The 12,433-nt window shown below is 39.7% G+C and overlaps 1 protein-coding gene across 2 annotated transcripts in view; it reads right to left on the bottom strand.

Moving 5' to 3' along the window:
* The window catches only part of SNX30 (sorting nexin family member 30), a 125,103-nt gene that overhangs the window by 51,423 nt on the left and 61,247 nt on the right, over positions 1–12,433 (bottom strand). For both annotated transcript variants that reach the window (XM_050761022.1, XM_050761023.1), the window contains exon 3: positions 8,073–8,183. In XM_050761022.1, the coding sequence (XP_050616979.1) occupies positions 8,073–8,183 (111 nt within the window). The remainder of the gene's footprint in view (positions 1–8,072; positions 8,184–12,433) is intronic.

The following is a 12,433-nucleotide window of genomic DNA, read 5'->3' on the forward strand; positions in this document are numbered from 1 at the left end:
GGAACCCTAGAGTGAATCCTCCTGCAAGCAGAATTTCCTCCTGTCATAAGCGTTATCATTTCCAAATGTATGTAGCTGCAGAAATTTCCTATTTCAAGATTCCTTAATGGGACACACCTACTCTCAGGCTCACTTCTATTACTGTCTGGGTTGTTTACACATAGGAATCTGGGTTGCTGGTGAAATCAAGTCCATCTATAGTCTGTAAATCACATCATGTAAATGAAAAGAGCTCAACACAGTTCCAAGCACACAGCAGATGTCTAACAAATGCGAAGTATTTTTATTAATTTGTAAGCACTGAGAACAAAAAGCAAAAAGGGGACAGGACTTACAGGTAGAAAGTCTATATATCGTTTAGGCCAAAATGTCTTTAAAAATCGATTGTGGGAAGCAGGCACGGTGGCTCATGTCTATAATCCTAGCACTTTGGGAGGTCAAGCTGGGAGGATTGCTTGAGGCTAGGAGCTCCAGACCAGCTTAGGCAACACAGCAAGACCCCATCTCTACAAAAAATAAAAAATTAGCTGGGCATGGTGGTGCACACCTGAATTCCCAGCTACTGTGGAGACTGAGGTGGGAGGATTGCTTGAGCCCAGGAGTTGGAGGTTGCAGTAAGCTATGGTAATGCCACTTCACTCCAGCCTGGGTGACAGAGTGAGATCCTGTCTTAAAAAAGAAGTCATTTGGGATCTACTTCTTCATGCCCACTAGAATTTTTAAAGTAAAATAGCAAGTGTTGGCAAACATGTGGAGAAATTGGGCCCTCATACATTTCTAGTGGGAATATAAAATTATAAGCCACTGTGGAAAAGAGTTTGAACAATTCCTCAAAAAATTAAACACAGAATTACTATATGCTCCAGCAATTCCATTTCTTGTTGTATAGCCAAGGTAACTGAAAATAAGCACTCAAACAAAATCTTATACAACCACCAGTGTTGACAACAGCATTCTTCATTAGAGCCGGGCTGGGAAAAGGAGGAAATTGAGAGTGATTCCTTAATGGGTACAAAGTTTCTTTTGGGGCTAATGAAAATGTTCTGGATTAAACAGTGGTGATGGTTGTACAACACTGAATAGTGGTGATGGTCATACAACATTGTGAATGTACTAAAAGTCACTGAATTGGATACTTCAAAATGGTTAAAATGGTGATATGTAATATGGATTTTACTTCCATTTTTTAAGAAAAGGAGATGTGATGGTGGAAGCAGAGAAGATGACAGATATGCTGCTGGCTTTTAAGATAAAGAGGCCATGAGCCCAGGAATGCAGACAGCCCCAAGAGCTAGAAAAGGCAGGCAAGCAAATTCTCCCCTAGAGCCTTCCGGTGGGATGCAGCCCTAGCCTGTATCTTGATATTAGCTCACTAAAACTGATTTTGGACTTTTGACCTCCAGAGCTGTAAGAGAATAAATTTCTGTTGTTTAAGGCGCTTAAAAAAAAAAACAAAAAAAACCTGGGCGTAGGGGTGAGGGAGTGGACAGAGATGAAACAAGACTGGCCATGAGCTGATAAATGTTGAAACTGAGTGATGGAGTTTCAAGGGCACTCATCATACCGAATCTCTTCAATATGGTTAATACTTTCTACAATGAAAACATTTTAAAAAACTGAATATACACATATATATGTTAGATCCTGCAAAAAAAAAATGCTATTTGCAAAGTATTACAATAATCTGTTAAATATTTCAGGGTTTAACCTTGAAATACTGATATTAGATAGTACTCAGTATTCTAGTAAAGCATTTTCATTTATATTCCATATTAGTTTATAAAGCTGTTTTATAATCTGAAACAATAGCATATTTCTTGCAGACTGTCAATGGAAAGCTGCTATTTCTAGGTAGGAAATCTAGACAAATCTTTCAATTGCTGAATCCTGAAATGTCCAACTTCCTCGTTAGCAATTTATTTGCTTCTTCTAAACAATTCAACAATTATTTAGCGCACATTAAATATTTACATGGCAGAGGCCTATTTCTCCTACCCTTGTCAAACTAATAGAAAATATTGCTTCTAAGCAAAAATAACTACCAAATAAATAAAGGAGCATAGAGACTAAAAGCTTGTCACCAAGCATAGAGATTAAAAACAATAGTCACCAAGTCCAGTTAAATGCAAAGCATTAGGAAGTTGAACCAATGTTTCAAATACTTGTTAACTTATCCATTGAGTAAGCTAAATGCAGGTATATTTTTAATAGTACAAAAAAGAAGAAACCAACTAGAAAATGGAGTTTTTATTATTTCATATTAAAAAACAATTGCTGCATTACAAATTTATTCTCATTAATTCCTATGAGTTTACTACTACTCAAAAGAAAACTTGGTACATAATATAAATGTATCCTTCCAGAAACCTTCCTTCATTAAAACTGAGGTAAACATTAAATTTCCGAGAGAAAATTAAACACTCAAGTGTGTACTAAATGTATCTGCTTCATCTTCCAAATCTAATACGTGCACCCATCTAATCATGAAATTGCTCTGCTGTGTAACTAGTGCTCCAGGAAATGAATAAGTGTCAAACCCACTGAACGAATATGGAAGCAGAAAATAGAATGGTGGTTGCCAGGGGGTATGGAGAGCAGGAAATGGGGAGTTGTTCAATGGATATAAAGCTAGTGTTATAAAACATAAATAAGTTCCAGATATCTGCTGTACAAAGTACCTACAGTTAACAATACAGTCATCCTCCCTTATCTGAGGGGGATACGTTCCAAGACCTCCAGCAGATGCCTGAAGCCATGGATGGTGCTGAACCCTGTATATACTATGTTTTTCCTATATATACATACCTATAATAAAATTTAGAGACAAGGTGTCACTGTGTTGCCCAGGCTGGTCTTGAACTCTTGGGCTCAAGTGAATTTCCCACCTGTATATACATACCTATATATGCATATGTTTTTTCCTATACATACCTATAATAAAATTTAGTTTCTAAATCAGGCACAGTAAGAGATTCACAATAAAATAGAACAATTATAATAATATTCTGTAATAAGTGTTATGGAGATATGGCCTTTCTCTTTCTCTCTCAAAACATCTTATGGTACTGTACTCATTCTTCTTGTGATCTCCAGCCTGATAACCAAGAGGGCTACTAAGGGACGCACAGGTGGGCAGTGTCTACAGTGTGGATACACTAGACAAAGATAATTTATGTCCTAGGCGGACTGCATGAGATTTCATCACACTATTCAGAACAGCAAATAATGTAAAACTTATGAACTGTTTATTTCTGGAATTTTCCATGTCATATTTTTGGTCTACAGGTAACTGAAACCAGGGAAAGCAAAACCACAAATGGGGGGGAATGACTGTATGGTGTTGCATGCTGTAAAATGTGATAAGAGGAGAGATCTTATGTCACATGCTCATGTTACACGTTATGTCCATCTTATGTTACATGTTCTTACAAAAAAAAAAAAACACAAAACAGCAAAGGGACACAAGAAAACTTGTGAAGGTGATGGATCTGTTTATTACCTTGACTGTGGTGATGGTATCAGGGGGTATATATAAGCCTATTGAATTGTATGCATTAAATATGTGCAAGGCTATTGTGTATATCAATTATATCTCAATAAAGCTTTAAAAAAACACTGAGGAAAAAAGTCAAAATGAAGACTTTCTGGCAGCTCCAACTATTACATAATGAAGAAAAACACAGTGAACTGCTGTTATGAGATGACAAACGTATACACCCAGCATACTTCTGGTTCCAAGATGGCATTTTAAGAACATAAGGTTACTCCTGGGAGCCGCGGTGGCTCACGCCTGTAATCCCAGCACTTTAGAAGGCCAAGGCAGTAAGATCCCTTGAGGCCAGAAGTTTGAGACCAGCCTGGGCAACATAGCAAGACCCTGTCTCTACCAAAAAAAAAAAAAAGAATTAGCCAGGCATGATGGCATAGGGTGCCTCTAGTCCCAGTTATTCAAGAGGCTGAGATGGGAAGATCACTTGAGCTCAAGAGTTTAAGACCAGCCTGGGCAACATAGTGATACCTTGTCTCTATAAAAAATTTTAAAAATCAGCCAGGCATGGTGGCACATACCTGTGGAGGTGGGAGGATCGCTTGATCCTGGGAGGTAGAGGCTGCAGTGAGCTGTGATCACACCACTGCACTGCAGCCTAGGTGACAAAACAACATCTTGCCTGTTAAAATTTTACATATATATATATGGAGCCGGGTGCAGTGGCTCACTCCTGTAATCCCAGCACTTTGGGAGGCTGAGGCGGGCAGATCACGAGATCAGGAGATGGAGACCATCCTGGCTAACACGGTGAAACCCCGTTTCTACTAAAAATACAAAAAATCAGCCGATGTGTGGCGGGCGCCTGTAGTCCCAGCTACCCGGGAGGCTGAGGCAGGAGGATGGCATGAACCCAGAAGGTGGAGCTTGCAGCGAGCCGAGATCGCGCTACTGCACTCCAGCCTGGGCGACAGAGCGAGACTCCGCCCCCCAAAAAAATTATATATATATACACACACACACACATATATATATAATTTTTAAAAAGAACTATGAAAATTCAAGGATGAAAAGGCACCCCATTTTTAAATAGGCAATGGATCTTAACTGATATTTCTCCAAGGAAGATATGCAAATGCCCAAAAGCACATGACAAGATGCTCAACATCATTAGGGAAATACAAATTAAAATCACAATGAGATATCACTGCACATCCAGTAGGATGGTTACAATCCAAAAGACAGATAGCAACAGCATTGATGGAGATGTGGAGAAACTCCTATACATCGCATGTGGAAATGTAAGTTGATGTCATCACTTCTGAAAACAGTCTGGCAGTTCTTCAAAAGGCCAATTATAGAGTTATGTGTGATTCAACAATTACACTCCTAGGAATACACCCCCCAAAAAATGAGAACATGCCCACAGAAAAACTTGTACATGAATGTTCACAGCAACATTACTCATAATAGCCAAAAGGTGAAACAACCAAAACGTCCATCAAGGGTGAATAGACAAAATGTGGTAATATCCATAAACTGGAATATTACATGATGATAAAAATTAATGAAACATTAATATATGCTACAACATGGATGAACCTTGAAAGTATGCTAAGTGAAAAAACCCAGTAACAAAAAAATCACGTTGTGTATCATTTCACTTACATGAAATGTCCAGAATAGGCAAATCTGTAGAAAGTACATGAGTGGTTGCCAGGGGCTGGGGGATACACAGTGTTTGTAAGTGACAGCTAAGGGATGTGAGGTTTCTTTTTGGGGGTGATGAAAAGATTCTAAAATGGATAATGCTGACGGGTGTCCAATTTTATGAATATACTAAAACCCTTTGAACTGTACATTTTAAATGGATGAATTATATGTTATATAGATTAAATCTCAATAAATCCTTTTTTTAAAAGGGAAATGAACATTTCTGCATCTTTACTGGGTCTCCAACTGATAAGTTCCCCAAGGCAGGAGTCCTTTGTCTTCCTTATAACCTTCTCAACCCACCCTCTCTTCCTTCCGAAGATGATGCTTAAATAACAAAGACACCTCCTAGCAAAGCTGCTATAAAATTCTTTGTAGCAGATGAGGGGATTGGTTTCTGGTTTGACTTTCATACTTAAATCAGAGAGGCTCTCTCATATTAAATCTCTCTCCACTCCAGATATGTGAGTACCAAGAATTTATGAAAAAAAAGTAAGCTTCTGCTTGTTTCTAAAGTAGCTTCTTTCTGCTTCTTTCCAGACCATCAGAAACCACACTTAAAGATATTCTGGATCCACCTTGGGCATTCTGGAAACTCTTCCATTCTCTTCTACTAGTGTCTATGGAAGAGTAGACACTATGTTTCACCAGCAGGTGTCACTGTCTTACCTTTGAGCTTCCAGTACCAACCTCATAGGCACCAGCTGCCAGGAGGGCAGCTCCCTGATGCATGGTGTGGGCTACAAATAAACAGTGACTTTCTTCCAAAGAGTACAGTACAGAAAGGCAGGGAGAAAGAGTAATGGTACAGTGAAGAAAGCTGACCAGCACTACCTCAAGTCAGGTGATGGAGGTTCACATCAATAATGATGCACACTGTTGACAGCATGTGCCCTGGATAGGAGGTGATGAGGGTGGCAGCTCGCCTCTGTGGTTTCCTCCCCAAACACATTACCCCAGTTGGGAAAGCCATCAGACAAATGTCAACTGAGGGACAGTCTACAAAATTCCTGACTAGTACTCCTCAAAACAGCCATGGTCATCCAAAAAAGGGAAAGCCTGAGAAACTGTCACAACCAAGAAGAGCCTAAGGAGACATGACTGCTAAATAAAATGTGGGATCCTGGGTAGGAACAGAAAAAGGAACTTGGGCCGGGCGTGGTGGCTCACACCTGTAATCCCAGCACTTTGGGAGGTCGAGGTGGGAGGATCACCTGAGGTCAGGGGTTAGAGACCAGCCTGGCCAACATGGTGAAATCCTATCTCTACTAAAAATACAAAAATTAGCTGGGCATGGTGGCGCGCACCTGTAATCCCAACTACTCGGGAAGCTGAGGTTGGAGAATCGCTTGAACCCTGGAGGCAGAGGTTGCAGTGAGCCGAGATCACACCACTGCACTCCAGCCTGGGTGACAGAGCTAAACTCCATCTGAAAATTAAAAAAAAAAAAAAAAAAAAAGAAAGAAAGAAAAATAAAAAGGTACTTGGGATAGTTAATAATGGTGTTTATTTCATAATAATGACTGGGTCATTGTGACAAATGTGCCACACTAATATAAAACGTTAATACCGGATATGAGATTTGAGAATTCTCTCTACTACCTTCACAATAATTCTGGAATTCTGATAATGTTCTAAAATGCAGTTTATTTTTTAAAAATTATTCACTAGCTGCTAATTTTGCCACCTTAAGGTTCTATTTTAAGGCATATTCCCAACTGTTTAAAAGCTACTGTTTCCTCTTCAGGCATGTTTTTAAGTGGTTAGAAGACAGAAAAAAAAAACTTCAGGCTTGGAGAGCAGAAAGGGTATGTGGGAAAAAAGGAGATGCCCTGAGAAAGAACTGAGTTCCAGGTGAGAGCCACCATTCCTATCACAGCACTAGCAACGTGGCTCTTTTCATCCTGAAAACTGAGAAAGCTACCAGTGTGTTCACAACATACACAGCCTTTCCTAACCATGGAGAAAAAAAGGCTGGGAGATGCGGTGGCAACAGAAAGCTGGTAGTGCTAGGAAGTTATCATTCAACAAAGGTTTTTGCTGAAAGATAAATCAGCCCCTCTGAGGAGTTTTATGACTCACACTGCTCTAAGGCCCCCAAGGCCCAAAGAAACATCTGGCGGCTAAACCATTATTATTTCTAGTTTTAACAAAAGTAGTCAAAAAAGTACTCAATATAAATGTTGAGGCCAGATGCGGTGGCTCACACCTGTAATCCCAGGACTTTGGGAGGCCGAGGCGGGTGGATCACCTGAGATCAGGAGTTCGAGACTAGCCTGGCCAACATGGCAAAACCCCGTCTCTACTAAAAATACAAAAATTAGCCGGGGTGGTGGCGGGCTCCTGTAATCCCAGCTACTCAGGAGGCTGGGGCAGGTGATCCGCTTGAACCCGGGAGGCAGAGGTTGCAGTGAGCTGAGATCATGCCACTGCGCCCCAGCCTGGTCAAGAGAGTGAGACTCTGTCTCAAAAAAAAAAAAAAAAAAAAGATTTATATTTCTTTTGCTCTGGTTCTGTTTTTTAAAAACTGTGCAGATGGAAGCACTGGAGTAGATAAATGTCACGTTGCTTCAATAAATAGAGTTAGGTGGTTTCCTTTTTAAATGAAAAACTGTGGTTGAAATGGATTCTGTACTAGATTTCTGCTCCTGTGCCTAAAGAAAAGCCCAGCCAGCCGCAAAACTGGCTTACTATATAGCAAATCAGAAACCAAAACCTAATAGGTGAAGTATTATATACAGTGTCCATTAACATGTTTTATATACGTTTGCTGGGTGAGTCTGGGATAACTGAAGGGATGAGAGTTGAGTGAACCCCTTCAGGAAAGACAACACGACAAGTGAGAAACAAGCTGCAGTGACTTACTACCTACGGGAATGAGATGAGTGGGCTGGGATTCTTCCAGTTTGCTCCTCAACCAGTCAAAATCCTGGTATCTTCGACGAACAGAATATTCTGGCAGGTCAAACTCCACCCGAGTACTCTGCAAAGAAGAGAATGGAAAAAAAATAAGCATAAGGGAATAGCATATCTTGGCTGAAAGGAAAAAAAGCTCTCTTAGAATAACCAAACTAGGCAAGATCATATTTTCCTGCCACCAAACACACCAGCCAAATGGCAGAGTTTACCAACATAGAATAGACCAGTCTGGGACACAGAGCCCAGTTAAAAATTCAAGGAGCTGGAATAAAAATGCCAGTTTTCCGAGACTGCGCCACTGCACTCCAGCCTGGGTGACAGAGCGAGACTCTGTCTTTAAAAAAAAAAAAAAAACCACAGTTTTTTTTTCCCCCTACCCTCAGGAAATAGATTTCAACTATTACCAGAATTGTTTAGAAACATTTGATTCATTTCCTCCAAGCTTAACTCTAACAATTTCTTTTAGCAGAAAAATTCCACTTAGGATATTGCTACTAAATCCAAATCTGTGAAAAGAAAATGTCTCCACCTTCTGCTAAATATGCTGACAAGTTTTGCCAAAGGGGAAATAAACAAAAAGTAAAGATAATAGATCACTGCTCATTTCGAGAGCAGACTAGATGAAAATAGAAAAGGTTTTGCTTAATCTGCCACATTCTGCCAGAACCATAACCTTGAAACTGTTATATTTTAGATAAGAAAAAATCTAGAAATAATACAAAAATGCCATTGTATTGCAGAAAAATATTAATAATCTCATCCCTTTTTCTCAATTTTTAAAGTTTTCTGAAGTGTGACTGCAGCACTTCAACAATGAAAATCAATGTTAAATAAAATTAAGTTGATTTATACCAAAACAAGATTTTTACTCATTTACCGGCCCAAATTAAATCGTGTCTCACATAAGCCATTTTTCCCTATGAGGGTACAGACTACATGACTGTCACGGTTCTCAGAAATTAAAGTACAAGATAAAAATGGGTCAAGCTACATCTCATAAATTTACTCTTTCAAGCCAAAAGTCGGTTTTAATTCACAACACCAAGAAAATCTTTAAGCACATGAATGAGGGTCATTCATCAAAGAAAAAGCTGTGAACAGCTCTGGCATCAAAAATTATGATTTCATCCTCCCCAAAACCTGTGTTCACAGTCTTAGCAAAATGAAGTTCAAGGACTCGGTCTTGGACTGACTCCCAACTAACCGCATTGTTTCCCCTCTTCAAGCCCCAAACACCAGCATATGCCTATGAAATACATCCCCTGTTCTTGCAAGGGTGAAATGTGGGGACATTCACTCAATGTAGGTAATTGTGACTTATCAGATGATTTTCCCAAAGGAATTAGCATTGTAGGATTGGAGAGAGAAAAAAAAGACAACACTTAAATCCAGACAGCAAGTCATTGTTGACGAATTTTCAAGCACAGCATGACAGAAATATTGGGAACAAGTGGCCTGATACTCCCATCCCCACACCACACAGGCGGCGTGGGAAGGACTCCGTGCCTATGCAGTTCTTGCATCCCTACCAGATCCCTGACTTGTCACTAAGCCTCCTTGAGCCCTAGGTTCAACAGTAAGAAGAGAGTTAGGGCAGGGCTTGGTGGCTCATGCCTGTAATCCCTGCCCTTTAAGAGGCCAAGAAGGAAGGATCAGCTTGAGCCCTAGAGTTTAAGACCAGCCTGGACAACATAGCGAGACCCCATCTCTGCAAAAAAAAAAAAAAAAAAAAGTTTTAAATTAGCCAGGTGTGGTAGTGCATACTTGCAGTCCCTACTACTCAGAGGCTGCAGAGGGAGGATCGTCTGAGTCCAGGAGGTCGAGACTGCAGTGAGCTGACTGTGCCACTGCACTTCAGCCTGGGCGAAAGAGTGAGACCCTGTCTCAAAAAAACAAAAACAGAGTTGGAAGGGAAGTTCAAGACCTCCCACCTCCCCCACCAGGCTCCATGTGAGAACCTGTCAATGATTATGGGCTAATGAAAGGCATATTTTGAAAGGTGACAAATTAAAGCAACTCATATTCATTGTAAACCAAACTGATGCAAGGCTCTACTTTTTGCCTTCTTAAATGTTACACGATTATTGGCTGGGCGTGGTGGCTCATACCTGTAATCCCAGCACTTTGGGATTACAGGATCCACCAAGGCCAATGGATCATTTGGGGTTGGGAGTTCAAGATCAGGTGTAAGACATTGTTGTTTTGGTGGAGGGTTTTCTGAGACGGAGTCTCACTCTGTCGTCCAGGCTGGAGTACAGTGGTGTGATCTCAGCTCACTGCAACCACCACCTCCCAGGTCCAAGTGATTCTCCTGCCTCAGCCTCCAAAGTAGCTGGGAATACAGGCGCGCGCCACCAAATCCAGCTAATTTTCGTGTTCGAGATCAGCCTGGCCAACACAGTGAAAGCCCCGTCTCTATTAAAAATACAAAAATTAGCCAGGTGTGGTGGCAGGTACCTGTAATCCCAGCTACTCAGGAGGCTGAGGCACGAGAATTGCTTGAACCCCAGAGGTGGAGGTTGCAGTGAGTCAAGACTGCACCACTGCACTCCAGCCTGGGCAAGAGAGCAAGAGATTGTCTCAAAAAAAAAAAAAAAAAAAAAAAAGTTACACGATTAACTAATCATTTCTCTTATGTTTTTCAGATCCATTTCATAAATTACAGTTTATGTAATATTTCTACTCTAACTTTGAAATCATTTTTGGTAACTACAAAAGACAGCACAATAGAACACACATTTTATTTTTGCCACAAGCAATTTCACTTTTGGGGAACAGGCTTTTTTTTTTCCTTCTATTTATTCAGGTTTATACTTATTTTAAAACTTCGAGAAAAATAAATAGAAAATAAAAGATCAGCCATAATTCCTCTAAATAGAGAAAAACACAATTAACATGGCTTATATGTTTCCATATTTTTTCTATGAATAGTCATTCATTTACTCATTGTCTGTATCTCTTTAGCATACCTTGGACATCTTTCTACAGCAGTAAGTTCAGATGTACATACTCTTTTTAACACAAATATAGTATTCCACTGAATGGTTACACGATAATTAAACCAAATCCCCATTTAAGTTGTTTCCAATTTTTCCATTAATAAGCAATGCTTTTGGAAACATCATTGAGCACCTGATAATTCCCTTAAAATAAATTCCTAAAGATAGAATTGCTGGAAAAAAGTGTACATACACTTTTTAATTGACAAACTACTTTCAGAAATACAGCAATGTATATTCTTATCACATATTATCAGGAACTAGTTATCTTTGGTGGACTGATAAATGAAAAATAACACATCATCTTTGTTTACAGTTGTTTCTTTAATTACTATTGGGGTTGAACGTCCTTTCAAATGTTTATTGGCCAAAAGAAGAAAGTATTTTTCTTCTTTTATGAGGTGTCTTTTTAAAAACTGTAAGTCCAGCCAGGCGCAGTGGCTCATGCCTGTAATCCTAGCACTTCGGGAGGCCGAGGCAGGGAGAGAGCCTGAGTCCAGGAGTTCAAGACCAGCCTGAGCAACATGGCAAAACCCTATCTCTACAAAAAATACAAAAATTAGCCGGGCATGGTGGCATGCATCTGTGGTCCCTGCTACTCAGGAGGCTGAGATGGGAGGATCGCTTGAGCCTGGGAGGCAGAGGTTGCAGCTAGCCAAGACTGCACCACTGCACTCCAGTGTGAGCCACAGAGTAAGACCTCATCTCAACAAAAATAAAAATAAAAATAAAAATTGTGAGTCAAGTCTTTTTCATGTGTATAAGTTCTTTATTACCATTTGCCTATCATAATTTCCAAATGGTTTGTCTGATACAGAATCTTTCCATTGTTTTATTGTTGATTTCATCCATATTTTCCCTTTATGCTATTTTTGGGGTCATCAATAAGAAGGCCATCCCCACTGCAAGCTTATAAAAATATTCACCTATAGTCTCTATGATTTTCTTTTAATTATATCTAATCACTGCTTTTCTACTTCTAGAAATCTACCATTGGAAAATAATGTCTAAACTGTGGCAAGGATATTTGCATAATGATCTTCATTGCAATATTATTTAAATCAGCGAAGAATCAAAGCAACCTAAATATTCAACAATAAAAAGCTATTAATGAAATTATGGCATATTTATTCCACGGTTGTCAGTAATTTTGTTGGTAAGACTTTTTTTTTTTTTTTTTATTTTAGATAAGAGCCAGGTGTGGTGGCTCATGCCTGTAATCCCAGCACTTAGGAGGCCGAGGCAGGCTGATCACTTGAAGTCAGGAGTTCAAGACCAGCCTGGCCAACATGGTGAAACCCTGTCTCTACTAAAA

This window comes from Macaca thibetana, chromosome 15 (genome assembly GCF_024542745.1).
Source record: "Macaca thibetana thibetana isolate TM-01 chromosome 15, ASM2454274v1, whole genome shotgun sequence".
NCBI classification, from domain to species: domain Eukaryota; kingdom Metazoa; phylum Chordata; class Mammalia; order Primates; family Cercopithecidae; genus Macaca; species Macaca thibetana.